The sequence below is a fragment of the Panthera uncia genome (assembly GCF_023721935.1).
Source record: "Panthera uncia isolate 11264 chromosome C1 unlocalized genomic scaffold, Puncia_PCG_1.0 HiC_scaffold_4, whole genome shotgun sequence".
Taxonomy (NCBI): domain Eukaryota; kingdom Metazoa; phylum Chordata; class Mammalia; order Carnivora; family Felidae; genus Panthera; species Panthera uncia.
In genome coordinates this window covers 86,977,780-86,992,176 of record NW_026057585.1, presented here as the reverse complement: position 1 = coordinate 86,992,176, position 14,397 = coordinate 86,977,780, and the positions used below count along the sequence as shown (strand labels likewise).

The following is a 14,397-nucleotide window of genomic DNA, read 5'->3' as shown; positions in this document are numbered from 1 at the left end:
TCTCAGAAAGGCGCGGTCATTTATCTAGAGTCAGACAGCCCTTTTAAGTGGTCAAGTTAGAACTTAATCCGGATCTGCCTGACTCCAAACTCCATGATGCCTAACTGCTAATCTTGGGGTACTTCTCCAGCTGGGGGCTCAGACTAAATGATGGCCTGCCAACTCTAAGGACTGGGTGGCAGGTTTTCTCCCAGTGACCAAGATAGCTCCCCTGCCTGGCCAAGTCTGCTGGGGGGTGGTGGTGGGGGGGGGGGGGTTGGTCTTAACATAAATGTATAAATCCCTCTTTCCTCTCAGGGCCCCAAGGAGAAGCGGATACTATCCTCCAGCACTGGGGGCCGGAATGACCAAGGAAAGAGGTGAGGCACGCCCAACTACCACCTCTGCCCCTTTCTTCACCCTTACCTCCACCTCTGGGCTTATCCATTGGGCACAGAGGGCTCAGGGCTTAGGACCCATGGGACTCTTAGGGGCCCATGAAAGTGTTAGAATTTATTGTCAAATCAGAAGAAAACGATGATCGTAATCCAACCTGGATTATATTTATTTTTATACCAATGCAATTGTAAAAGGTATTTTAAAATATTTTTCATGGAAGAAGGAGCCTATGAAGGCAAAAGAGACTAGGGGCCACCAAGTCATAGAGACCCTGCTTGAAAACACACACACACACACACACACACACACACACACACACAGAGAGAGTTTACTGAAAACAAACTTCAAAGCCCTCGTCTAGGAAAAGCCCTGAAGGCAGCTTTTCTGTCCTAGCTCCAAACCCCTCCTCCCTGCAGCCTCCCGGGAAGGGAGACCTGGCCTGGGGCGGGAGGAGGGGAGGTGGTTCAGGTACTTCTTTCCTCTGGCTCTCTTGGGCCTCTGCCTGGCATTAGTGCCTTGGGGCACTGATGTTCCTCTCCCTGTGGAAGGCAGCCCAGGCCATGCTCGTGGTTAGATGGGCACTAAGAGGGACCCTGCCCTTTCTCTACTCTGCCCCAGCCCCCCTCTCCCACCACACCCCCCACTGCTCTGCCCCACGTAGGACCTCTGCCGGAAAACCTTCCGGGCTTCTGTCTGCCTTCCAGAAAATCCAAACTGCTAAGGCAGGCATTACCACTCATGCAGCTGGCTCAGGGCCCCTCCATGCTAGAAACAATAGGGTTTAGTGTGTGGGACTTTTCTGAAAACTAATTTTTCTTTTAATGTTGTTAGCTTTTCTGATTACAAAGGTAATACCTGTTTGTTATAAAATATTCAAATTCTACAGAAATGTATAAAGTAGAAAGTAAAAGTTTCCTGTATTCCGACTCCCCTCCCCGCCCTTAACAGTTTGGGGTATATCCTTCTAGACCTTTTTCTGAACACATATTAACTGTACTCACAAGTATACACCGCCACCCCCTACACACACACACACTGTATTGATGACTGAATACAGGTGTTTTAAAGTGGAGACATTGGACTCTGGATAAGAAATAAATAAAATTTCAGTTTTTAAAATTACCAAGGACAGTAAAAGATAAAGCAGATGTTTTCCCTTCGGCCCTGAGCCGGTACTTTGTTCCGTTCTTAACACCCTCCTCCCCGCTCATCCCTGTGACAAACCGGCCTGGTACTGTGCCCTGAGTCATGCGTGTCGGGAAGGTCCGACGTGACGTTGTGTTAAAGAAGGTCGGTGCTCACCCTCCAATCCGGCCAAGGATCCCCCTGCCCCTGGAGAGAAGAGGGGCACTCACTCAGCCCTCCTCTCTCCCCAGGTACTACCATGGCATGGACTATGAGATGGACCTCGCTCCCCTTGAAAGTCCCACGCATCTCATGAAATTCCTGACCGAGAACGTGTCTGGAGCCCCAGAGTACCCAGATGTGCTCAAGAAGAATAACCTGATGAGCTTGGAGGGGGCCGTGCCCACTCCAGGCAAGGCAGCTCCCCTCCCCGCAGGCCCTGGCAAGCTGGAAGCTGCCTCTGTGGACAGCTACCTGCTGCCCACCAGTGATGTGTATGATAACAGCTCCCTCAACTCCTTGTTTGAGAGCATTCATGGGGTGCCGCCCACACAGCGCTGGCAGCCTGACAGCACCTTCAAAGATGACCCACAGGAGGTGAGGGCCCACCCCCATACCCCTCACAGCATCCCTGGATATGTGCATGCATGTGCAGAAGGGGAGAAGACAGTGAGGAGATCAGAGGTTTGGAATCCATGGGGTGAAAAGTCCTAGAGCAGAGGCAGGTTTGCCATGTACTGTTGTTCCAGTTGTGCACTAAACAACCTGCACAGCTGTATGGAGCAGGCCCGGGATGAGGCCCCAGCAGCCTGAATGTGGCCATTTATTCTCTCTGAATTGTGTTTCTCTGCAGTCACTGCTCTTCCCAGATATCCTGAAAACGTCCCCAGAACCCCCGTGTCCAGAAGACTATCCCAGCCCCAAGAGGTAACTCAGCTGCTCTGGAACTTTGGCCACTTGGGCAGTAGGCCGGGGGCTACAGACAGAGCCTCATACTGTCCCCAGAGTAGCCATCATCAATGAATGAGAAGAGGAGAGTGAAGGCACATGAAAGGAAAGAGACTGATTTCTCCATTTGTTTCCTGGGCTGAAAAGGGGCTCAGAGCCCTGTTTAAAACACTGAGGTTCTGAGGCACCTGGGTGGCTCATTCGGTCAGGCTGTCTGACTTCGGCTCAGGTCATGATCTCATGGTTCGTGGGTTCAAGCCCCACATCGGCTCTCTGTCGTTAGCACAGAGCCTGCTTTGGATCCTCTGTCCCCCACCCCCCCACCCCCCCACACACATATCCACCCTTCCCCCCGCTTGTGCACGCACGGGCGCTCACTCTCTCTCTCTCTCTCTCTCAAATAAATAAACATTAAAAACAAAAACAAAACAAAAAAACCAAGATTCTGTTGCCCTTAGTCTCTCCTATGGTTTTGTCACCCCTCAGGGGTCTCTCTGGTTTCCATTATTTATTATTCAGCAGGATTGTGGCTCAAGGAAACCACTAAATAGAAACTCCAGGGACGCCTGGCTGTCGTAAAGCATGCAACTCTTGACCTCAGGGTTGTAAGTTCGAGCCATATATTGGGTGTAGAGATTACTTAAAAATAATTTTAAAAATCTTGAAGAAAGAGAGAGAGAGAGAGAGAGAGAGAGAGAGAGAGAGAGAAAGGAAGAAAGAAAGAAAGAGGAAAAAGGAAGGAAAGAAACCAAAAGTGTGGAAACTGAGGCCCAGGGAGGTTGAGTGATTTACTAGGTCACACAGCAAATCCATAGCACAACCTCAGGCTCCCTGCCCCACTGCCCTCTGGGATACTCCTGCCTGGGAGCTCAGCCTTACTGCCCTCACCCTCTCTTCCCTGCAGTGACTTTGAGTACACCCTGGGCTCCCCCAAAGCCATCCACATCAAGTCAGGGGAGTCGCCTATGGCCTACCTCAACAAAGGCCAGTTCTATCCCATCACCCTGCGGACCCCAGCAGGCGGCAAAGGCCTTGCCTTGTCCTCCAACAAAGTCAAGGTATGTTGCCCCTGGAGCAGCTTGGGAAAGGGGTAGGATGGTTGGGCCAGCCTGCCTGACGAGGACCCTAGGATAACTGTCCATTGCCATAGAGTGGGGGAAACCGAGGCAAAAGGGCAGGGGTACCGGACCAAGGCTCTGGGAAGGGTCAGGGGATGCCTGGGCCTCTCCGGGAGGCTGGGAGTCACTGTGGCTGCTTGTGCCTGCAGAGTGTGGTGATGGTGGTCTTTGACAACGAGAAAGTCCCGGTGGAGCAGCTACGCTTCTGGAAGCACTGGCATTCCCGGCAACCCACTGCCAAGCAGCGTGTCATCGATGTGGGTGAGAGCCCACCCAAGCCTCCTCTCTCCGTCTCCCTCCCTTCTGCCCGCCCCCCCACCCCCCACCCCCCACCCCCGCAATTTCTCTGTCACACACACACACACACTCACCCCAGTCAGGTCTTGAAGTGCCCCTTTCCCCAGCCCTCTGTGATCTCTGCAGGACTTCCTTCTGACCCCAGCCGCCTGCCTGGCCCCCGTCTCCAGGTCATAACTATGGGGTTTGCAGGGATTTGCATCTGTTGGCTGCAGGCTGTGGCATTTTACTGTGTTGCTTTGGGATAAACAGTGCCCTAGAGACCCCAACAGTGTTGGATAAATAGACCCCTGGCCTGCTTGTCCCCACGGGGGGCTTAGCCAATTGAGACACAAATTCATAAGACAAGAGAGCAGGCAGCTGGTGACTGGGAAGGTTTGAAGGGCGGTGCAAGAGAGCTCTGCTCTGGGAGCTGGGACCTCGGCTCTGTCAGCAGCTAGGGGGCCCAGGGAAGAGGCATGAGGTGCCGCCTCATCCCTGCCCCAGGCCCTGGGATGGGGCACGTAGGAGGCACAGCCCATCCTCGGGCCTCAAGGTTCTGGCTCCACACTCTTCTGACCGTGTGACCTGTGTCGCCTCCCCTTTCCGAGCCTCAGTTTCTTCAGCGGTCAAATGGAATAAGGCCAGCCGCCCTGCCTGCCTACGTGCTGTTTCTTCTGCCTGGGAGCACGTGTACTGGAGAACATGATATACATAGGGGTGATTCTGTGACTTAACTGAGAGGCTACATAGCAAGTGGGTAGGAGCCTGTGTTCAGGGGCCAAAGCTGAGCTCCATTCTTGCTGTGCCTTTTTTTTTTTTTTTTTTTTTTTTTTTAAGCTGTGTGACCCTGGTCAAGTGACCCGACTACTCCGAGCTTCATTTTTTGCGTGTGTAAACTGCGTATACATAGCATCATTGTGAGGATTAACAGAGGGCTCGCCACATTGACGTGTTCAATAAACGGGGTGGTGGTTCTACCGTTTGTTCGATATTCCTACCACCATCACTGCCCTCATCACGACTACTAGTATTTTATCTGGGAGATCTCCTCAATCACAGTCCCAGTGAGAACGCTAACCCCCACCCCAAAATCATGAGGGCCCTGACCTAGTTGGCAGAGTTAGGGATTCTCTGTGGGGTGTGGGCAGATCTGCTTCCCAGGCTGGACCTCAGTTTTCGCATCTGCAACTCAGGGCACAGCAATCAGTCCTTCCTTCCCCCTGCTCACCTGCCCCTGCCCCCCCCCCACCCCAATTGAGGGATGGTTCTTGGGGAAGACAGTACAAACACCTCCCCACCACGTCCCCAAACCCCTTTCCTCCTGACTCTCCTGGTCTCCTGTGATTTCAGCCGACTGCAAAGAAAACTTCAACACCGTGCAACACATCGAGGAGGTGGCCTATAATGCATTGTCCTTCGTGTGGAATGTCAACGAGGAGGCCAAGGTCAGTGTGTGGCTGTGATGGGGCTGGTCACTCACAAGTCCGCAGATGGGCACCTGGGATTGTGGCAGCCGCTCTGATGAGGGCGCCTACGGAGGAGGCAGGGCACACAGCACTGGCTCTAAAGCCAGAAGGGCTAGGCCTACCTCCAGCTCCGTGACCTCGGACCGGCGCCTCGGCCATCAAATTGGGGTGCAGTTGTAGCACCCACTGAGAGGTTGACGGGAGGATCACGGGAGATAAGTGACAGTAGAGCGCAGTCTGGCACCTAAGCGGTGGCTGCCGTTACGAAGCCGATCCACCCACTCACCAGATGGGAGAACTGAGCCTCGTGCAAGGTCACACGGCAAGCCACCGAGGACACCAGCTTCCCTGACTTGCAGGCCGTCAGTGTGGCAGGAGAAATGCTTTGGAGTCTGGTAGATGAGGCTGAGATCCGTTACATGGTTTCCCGCGTCCGTAAGGAGGGAAAGGAGTCCACCTCCTGGGGCTGGGGTGGGGATTTATTCCATGGGATCATGCGTGTCTAAGAGATGGGCCCGGCGCCAGACCCACTGGAGAGGCCTGAAAATGGAGCCTCTGGTGACTCTTTCATACCAGCCATTTGGTGCCTAAGGCCAACTTTCCGTGTGCTTCTGGGCCTCTCTGTGCCCTGGTTTTCTGTTTGGAGAGCCGGCACTGTGGACAGGGCACTAGTCTGACACTCAGGGGCTGGGTGACATTCAGGGACTGGGTCCCTTTGCCTCCTTGGGCCAGGCCTGCCCTATCATTCCACGGTTGAGTCCAGCCCTGGCAAGAACATTTCTGGCCTAGACAAGCAGGGGAGCTGGGTCCTGTCTCCCGGCTTGCCTCATGGAGCGGTCCAGGCCGCCTGGAGGAAACGGAGCTGAAGGGGCTCCGAAAACACAAAAGGAGGCACAAACGTGAGGGATTATTATTATTCAAACAGATGCCAGGGGCCAGAGGAGGGACTGGGGCCTCCAGTTCGGGGAGGCGGGGAAAGAGTTTCGTAGGAAGGGAGAGGAGGGTTTCGGTTGGGATTTTCTCACAGCCTCTTAAGCCCCCAGGCTTGGGTCTCTCTCAGGTGTGAGCTGGGTGGGAGCTGCATTAGGGCTGAGTTGGCTGAGGGGGAGGTATGTCAGGCATGCGCCCGGGGGCCTGGCCCCCCACAGCCGCGGAAAGAAGGGGATCTGCTCGGGCACCGCACCCCGCCCCTGCCTGTGCAGGTCAGGACCATTTCCGAGGGAAATGTCCCAGGGAACAGTGGCCAGTCTGGAGCGGGGTCTGGCCCTGGTGCCCCACGGAGGAGTCGGTCAGGCAGACAGTCGTCAGGCGAGCTTGGCAGGGAGTGCCCAGCTGAGACCCACCCCAGACTGCCGTCGGAGTTGGGCGGGAGGCTTTGGGTTGAGACCCCAGCCGTCCCACTCCCCATGACAGGCCCACTAGGTGCTCCATGCACCCCCCTGTGTCCCCTGGGGAAAGCTGGCCCGCTGCCCTGGGCACAAGTCTGTCCATCTGGAAAAGAGGTGGTGACAGGTGCCTCCCAGGGGCGCCGTTTCCCGGGCTCGATATGCAGGGCGGTTGTGGGACGGCAGGGCTGGCCGCCGGCGCAGGCTGTTTATCCAGCTCCCCTGTGTGTCCCCAGGTGTTCATCGGTGTCAACTGCCTCAGCACAGACTTCTCCTCGCAGAAGGGGGTGAAGGGTGTCCCCCTGAACCTGCAGATCGACACCTACGACTGTGGCTCGGGCGCTGAGCGCCTGGTGCACCGCGCCGTCTGCCAGATCAAGATCTTCTGTGACAAGGTGGCTGGGGTGGACGGGCCCTCTGCTGGGCCCCGGCGGGGAGGAGGGCCAGCCCCCACCCTCGTGTCCTCCCCAGCCGCGTGGGGTGTGTCGGTCTGTCTCTGCTTCTTGATCTCCAAACCCCTCTCTCCTCTGTGTGCTCGTCACTGTCTGCCTTGGCCCCTGTGTGCATTTTCCCCGAGCTCTCTGCGCTTCTGTCTCTCATCTCTGTCTCTTTCTGAAGATCTCTTTCTAGATCTCAGCATCTCTCCGTGTCTCTTTCTGTGTCTGTCTCTCTCATGTTTCTCTTTCTTCTTCGCATCCCTCTCTGCCTCCACTTCCCTCTTCTGTTTCTCTCTCTGTTCCTCTCTCTCCACATCTGTTTCTCTCTTGTGGCCTCTACTGGCCTCAGACAAGGCTGGGCTGGGCCGCATAGGCTGGGAGCTGGTGCTTTCCCATCTCCCGGTCTCACTTTGGAAAGAAAGCAGCACTGGATGGCTGGTCCAGATTTAAGATGCAAAGCAGCCAGCCCGTCCCAAGGCCCTGGGTGACCCCCTTTGCCCTCTTCCCGGCAGGGAGCAGAAAGGAAAATGCGGGATGATGAACGAAAGCAGTTCCGGAGGAAAGTCAAGTGCCCCGACTCCAGCAACAGTGGTCAGTGGGGATGAGTCAGGGGCTGGGCTGGCCTGGGGTGAAGGGGAGAAGGAGACTAGAGGGCAGAGGCTTGGGACGTGAACAGAGGGGCCTCGGACGCAGTGCCTTCCTTTTCCCAGCAGGTATGAAGGGCTGCCTGCTGTCTGGCTTCAGGGGCAATGAGACCACCTACTTGCGGCCTGAGGCTGACCTGGAGACCCCACCGGTGCTGTTCATCCCTAATGTGCACTTCTCCAGCCTGCAGCGTCCCGGAGGGGTGAGGGTCTTGGGCCAGAGAGGGTCTCGGCCCCTGGGTGGGGTCTGATCAGCACAGCCCAGCGAGGAGAAACCTACCACTCAGCCACTACAGACCAATTTAGATGTTTATAGGCCCCAATGTATATACATTTGTAAGTTAATGAATTTATTTTGAGAGAGAAAGTGAGTGGGGGAGGGGCAGAGAGAGAGGGAAAGAGACAGAGTCCCAAGCTGATGCAGGGCTTGAACTCTCGAACCGTGAGATCGTGACCTGAGCCGAGATCGAGAATCAGACTCGTAACCGACTGAACCACCCAGGTGTGTTCCCCCCGCCCCCGACTTTTTTTTTTTAACATCAAGATGCAAATACTTGTATTGAATCCCAGGGGATTAAAAACATGGACATACATCCATATGTAACATTAGTGAAACTTTTCTACTGGGGAGAAGAAGGTTAACGAAGAAAGGGATTTCATAACCACCAAAGCGTTCACACCTGGGGCACACACGGAGGGTCCGAATTTCTGAGCCCCAAATTAGATTGCAGCCGAATCAAAGCTGTGTGGATCACGATGGTGGCGGCAATGCCCGCGAGCGCTCGCTGTGCGCCAGGTGCCGCTGTCAGCACGGTCCACGCGCCGGCTGCGTTAACCTTCACTACCTCCCCGGGAGATCCATACTACGACTCTCCCTGGACTTGTGGGCTGGACGTTGAGGCGGAGACCAAAACCACACGGTACATGGCAGAGCCAGAGTGTGGACGCAGGCACCTCGGCTTTAGAAGCCACGCCCGGGAATTCTAGCTGTACCACCTCTCAGGCCAGTGAGCCATCCTGTGAGGCAGACACTGCTGTCCTCTCCACTTTCCACATAAGGCCACACCATAGCTCAGTGGCAGAATCGAGACTCCAGAGCCTATCTAGTAGTTTGCTTCCATATTAAACAGTCTGACTATTTCCTGCCATTGAGGTCCCTCCGTGTAGGTGGGACTGTTTGCAGAAACAGCCCTTGCCCTCCAAGATGCGTTCAGTGCCTTGACCTCGAACAATAAGAGATTCTGGAACGGAAAGAGCAGGCAGTTCTTTTTTTCTTTTTTAAGTTGATTTACTTATTTTGAGAGAGAGAGAGAGAGAATAGGAGCAGGGATCAGAGACAGGGAGAGAGAGAATTCCACGCATGGAACTCGACGTGGGGCTCGAAGCCACGAACCGTGAGATCGTGACCTGAGCCGAAACCAACAGCCAGCTGCCTAACCGACTAAGCCACCCAGGTGCCCCGAGAGCAGCTAGTTCGGATGTGGCCCGTGGTCCACACTTAAAGGCCTCCTGCACCCACCATCCTCCCTTCCCTGCCCCGCCCCGGAAGCGCTCTGTGGCCCCACAGTCAGGTGGCCGCATCACCCTAGTGTCTCTCCCCAGCCAGAGGCCCCGAGTTGGGAGATGACCGCTCTCGGGATTGAGGGCCCTGTGGCCAGACTGACGGCTGCTCTGTGGGGAAGAGGGAGGCACCCTCGCACCTATGAGCCTGGGGGCCGCTCGGTCCGACTCTGCCTCCTGCTGGGTGCGTTCCTTCGGGAGGCACTCACCAGGCCCGGTGCCTCACCTCACGGAACCGGTGATGACTGCCGCAGACAGTCGCTGGAACCCTCCGGAGAGTGCCCTTCCCCCCACCCCCTTTTCCCCTGTGCCTCGGCTTCCACTGCCCTGCATGATGGTGTGCAGTCCCGACCCTTCTGGGCGAGCTGGGGCTCAGGTGGGGCTCGTGGAGTTGGCCGCCTTCCTTTAGCACCTCCAGGCTCAGTCCCCGACCCTTCCACTTGGGCTGGATGCTCCCTTTCCGCTCAAGATCTCCGCTCACCTAGGAGGACTAAATCTGAGCAGAATGGGCTGGAAAGCCATCACAACCGCATTCCCCACCTCACCCCCACAAAGATTGTGCCCCCTCCCCCCAGAAGGCCACCAGCAGCAGAAGGCCCCTCTCATCTTCCTGCCTGCCTGTGATGGAGAATGTCTTCTCTCTTCGTTGCAGGCAGTGCCCTCGGCAGGTCAGAGCAGCTCCAACAGGTAAGGCCTCCCCCCCCCCCCCCCCCCCCCGCCTGGCCCCCTGCTGCTTGTGCTGCCCCCCCAAGCCAGGGCCTGGGCACAGAGGAAGCAGCCATGGAACTCTGCTCCCAACCCCCAAGCTACATTCACGCTCCTTTCTCACTGAAACTGCCTGCGTTTTTATGGGTTTGTTTTATGTGAAAAGCTGGCGAATCTCTGGCGAGACACCTGCTTGTAAAAAGGGAAAGAAAAGGCCTCTGAGATGGTAGCACAGATTTGGAGAGTTAGGAGGGGCCACAGTGCTGGAGGACCAACTGAGGGGTCCACACACACCACCTCCCTGACTTGAGGAGGGAGGGAGGCGCCCCGAAGGGCCCCATCCTCCCCTGTGTCAGCCTAGAGATCTGTCCGAGGGAAAAAATGGAAAGATGGCCTCGTGGGCGTGAGGCAGGGATGGGGGGGGCCATGTGAGAGGAAAAGCACACATAAGAAAGCACCTTAGTGTCGATATGAGTCTCTTCCCCCATAGACAAGGGGTACTTTTCCTCTGGTGCTTTCACACCGAACCACAGTGCCAGCCAGCCAGCCAGGCGAGCAGGGGTTATTGCCCTGCTTTACGGATGAGGAAATGGAGACTCAGAGAAGTGAAGTGACGTGGCCAGGCTCACACAGCTCTTAAGTAGCAGAGGTGGGCTGGAACCGAAGCCTGTCTTCCTCCAAATGCCACCACGCTTCCCCCTCTCCCCGCCTCACATCCGAGTGGATTCTCCCGAAAAAGAACAACACGCTGATGATGAAACGAGAGTCCATATTTACTGAGACCCAACTGTGTGTCACACGCTGTTCTGAAAGCAGTTTGTGTGACGTCCTTCAGCCTCACAACTTTATGAAGTACTCTTGGCCTTACCTAATTGTCACCCCATTTGATAGAAGGGGACACTGAGGGACTAAGAGACTCATCCCGAGTCACCCAGCTAGTGAGTGGGATTCGAACCCAGGCAGTCCCACCTCCAGAACCTGCTGCTTTCACCGCCGTCCTCCTGCGCTGTGCCTGCCTTCATGGGGTTTTCTGCACATCTGGGGCCCCTTTCAACTCTGGGAAGTCCCGGGTTCGTCACGAGCCCCTCCCTGTCACCCCCCAGGCTGCCTCTGAAGCGCTCCTGCTCACCCTTCGCTGAGGAGTTTGAGTCTCTGCCCTCCAAAAAGGCCAAGGAAGACGATCTTCAGAGAGGTACCCTCACTCCCGGCCCATCTGTTCTCTGAGCCCACCGCGTGGCCCCCAGCCCCCCACGGGGCCTTCCCCAAAGCCTCGAATGCCAATCCTGGCCCGGCAGCCGGGGCGGCACCCACCCAGCAGAGAGGGCGCAAGGAGCTCTTTGGAGCTGGATTTGGGCCACGACTTGAGGGTGGAGTAAGGGTGACACGCAGGGTGCTTGGAGAGTTGACAGTGGAGCCGGAGGTCTTCTGCCTCCACTGGCCTCGTGGGCATGTCCCTTGTTGGGCATCCCACAGCAGCTGGGCCGAGGCAACAGGTCCATTATGTTGGGCAACCCCCCCCCTTCTCTTCTGGGGGTGGGAACAGCATTGGGTTTCCATACCTGGCTTTCTGGCTCTGACAGCCTAAATCTGTAACTTCCTGGGAGAGGGGGATGTGCCCAAACCTCGGGGGGCTATAGCTGATCATCAGGAAGAAACCAGCCAGCAGCCAAGATCAAAAGCTTCTGGCAACCTTGCACGGAGCCTCGTACCGCACTTGGTGTTTAAAATGTCATGTCATTAATTCCCCAACACCCCTGTGAAATAGGGGGTGGAGCCACCTCCATTTCCCATTTGGATAAAGTGAGGCTCAGTGACGTAACAATATCTTCTTCAAGGTCACCTGGCTGGCAGGTGATAGAGCAGGGATTCCAACCTGCCCAGATCAGCACAGTCTGAGGGGGGCCTGCAGAGCCCGTGGGATTTCCCATCTGGGTACAGACCCTCAGCGAGGATTTGCCTTTCCTGCAGAATTCAATCGAATGCCCGAAATGATACTTTTGAAGATTCCCCCATCCCGTGAGGTATTCCCCGGCTCATTGACCCTCCCCTCACCACTAAAGCCACCCCTTTGCCTCTCAGTTCTGTTGTATGTGCGGAGGGAGACCGAGGAGGTGTTTGACGCCCTCATGTTGAAGACGCCAGACCTGAAGGGGCTGAGGAATGCGGTAAGAGGCCCTGTGAACCCCGCCCAGCCCTGGCCGGACCCCACTCTGAGTTCCTGTCCCCACTCTTCACTACACAGTTCTGATTTCCCACAGGAAGCCTCTGAGAAGGAATATGCTGGAACCCTGGCTTTCTGATGGTCCACCTGTCCCACCCCATTTCAGGGGGGCCTGCGGGCCTGGCTGGTGGGGGCGTGCCTCTGTGATGTTATCTCGAAGCCAGAACCCTGGCCCCACCCTGGGAGACGCACACACTATAAATCCTCCCTAATCTGATGGCTGCTGTCTGACAGGCCAGAGCTTTTTGTTGGCTTTGCAAACCTGTTTCTGTTTTAATGGGAATGAAACCCAAAAAGGCCAGGCCCCAGAGACTCTCTTTTTTCTTTTCCAGGGGGCCTCATTCCTCTCGCCTGTGGTTGGCTGGGGGGCACTGGCGGGGGCAGCCAAAGGTGGTGTCTGGGCAAGGAGACCTTCCCCAACCCCCCAGATTGCCAGAGCGGGCAAAAGAGCTTTGAACAAAACCCACAGCAGCTTTGTGCCTCAGCTTAAAACCGAGCAAACACAAGCCTCCACCAGGGCCGGCTGTGCTTAAAGGTCCAACCACAGAGTAAAGCCAGACAGGTCCAAGATGCCAGGCGGGGTGGGGGGTGGGGGGAATGAATCTAATAATAGCACCAGCTTCCTTTTACTGAAGACCCACTATGTGCCAGGCATCGTGTCAAGCAAGCTGCGTTTGCTAGCTCACCATATTCTCTTAACCCTGAAAAGTGGGTACTATCATTATCTCTTCATTTCCCACAAGGAAACGGCCTTCCAGTGGTCGGGCGACTTGCCGAAGTGACAGAGCTACCGTCCAGCCCAAGCTCTCTCCACTCGGCTATCCCCTCCTGGTCACTTCACATACCGTCCACCCTGCTTGGTCAGCACCAGCCCCAGAAGTTGGGCTCACAAAAGGCCACTAACGTCACTTGAATATTGACTCAGAATCTTTGGGCCGGACAGTACCTAAAAGGGTCCCCATCTGGTATTTGAGCTCTCTCCCCAGGCGGGTACCCGCTCTTGACTCGTGTCCTTCCAGGAATGGGGAGCTCACCACCACACGGGGCAGCCTACGCCGTCTTTGTACAATTTATGGTTAGAAAATACCTAAGTCCTTTCGAGTGAATGGAGATCTTCCTCCTGGAAGCTTCTAGCCATATAGCCATTAAAACAAATAGCCTAAGAACTTTTCTGGACTGGAGGGATCTCCGGCAGGGCGGAGAATAACTGAGGAGCCAAACCTGACCCTCTTCCTAAAAGGCCCAGAGAGAACGTCAGTCTGAAGCCCTTGGTCTGAGGCTCGCCGCAGCCAGTAACGCCAGACTGCAGAGTAACCTCTGCCTGAGCCTCTCACCAGGGCACAGGCCCCGCGCTGAGCCCTTCGTGTAATCTTCTCAGTCCCTGCGCAGGACCACGCTGTGCGTTTACCCCGTTATTGTGCCCGTTTTGCAAACGAGGAAGCCGAGGCTGGTGACCGGCTCAGAGTCTGCCCTCCGGGTGGTGGAGCTGGGACCAGACCAGACCCATCTGCCCCGGAGGAAACTTCCGGTGGTCTGGGAGAAGCGGGCTGGCTCTCACGGCCACACTCACGGGCCTCGGAGCTGCAGGTTCTTCGTCTGCAGAAGGAGCACCCGTGATTTGGGTCGTGACGGTTGGGATGGGGCAGGAGACCAGGGATCCGGCTGGGCCTTGGTTGAGCCCAGCATCCTCCCCCATCCAATGGGGTTAGTAATTCCTGCCTAGAAGGGGGCAATATTTCGATAATCCCCCTCGAGACAGGGTGGGAGCGTCCCCACCACTCCCCTTCTAAAAGGACAACAGTGAGCATTGATGGAGGCCTTCCACCGCCAGGAACCGACCCAGGTGTTTTACACGGGCCAGACTGGTCACGTGAGCACCCCTGTGAGGTAGGCGCTTCGACCGGCTTCCCCAGCTAGTTTGCCCGAAGTCGGCAGCTGGTGAGTGGAACCCGCTGGAACAGTGTGGTTCTGACTAGAGGCGAAGGTTGGGGACCTGGAGGCTGCTCTTTGGGGTATTTTACAGCCACTAAACATGCAGTTTTTCAGGAGCCTGTTGTGATGCGGGAAGGCTCATAACATACAGTGATAACTAAAAACAGTTCTATAAAGCTGTCTGGGTGGAACATAAAAG

The 14,397-nt window shown here is 55.9% G+C and overlaps 1 protein-coding gene across 3 annotated transcripts in view; it reads left to right on the top strand.

Moving 5' to 3' along the window:
- Positions 1-14,397, top strand: part of GRHL3 (grainyhead like transcription factor 3) — a 34,504-nt gene that overhangs the window by 14,527 nt on the left and 5,580 nt on the right. For all 3 annotated transcript variants that reach the window (XM_049617793.1, XM_049617794.1, XM_049617792.1), the window contains 12 exons: positions 298-359; positions 1,755-2,100; positions 2,357-2,430; positions 3,356-3,509; positions 3,719-3,830; positions 5,199-5,293; positions 6,936-7,094; positions 7,649-7,727; positions 7,850-7,983; positions 9,993-10,027; positions 11,149-11,237; positions 12,125-12,210. In XM_049617793.1, coding sequence (XP_049473750.1) covers positions 298-359; positions 1,755-2,100; positions 2,357-2,430; positions 3,356-3,509; positions 3,719-3,830; positions 5,199-5,293; positions 6,936-7,094; positions 7,649-7,727; positions 7,850-7,983; positions 9,993-10,027; positions 11,149-11,237; positions 12,125-12,210 — 1,425 coding nt within the window. The remainder of the gene's footprint in view (positions 1-297; positions 360-1,754; positions 2,101-2,356; positions 2,431-3,355; positions 3,510-3,718; positions 3,831-5,198; positions 5,294-6,935; positions 7,095-7,648; positions 7,728-7,849; positions 7,984-9,992; positions 10,028-11,148; positions 11,238-12,124; positions 12,211-14,397) is intronic.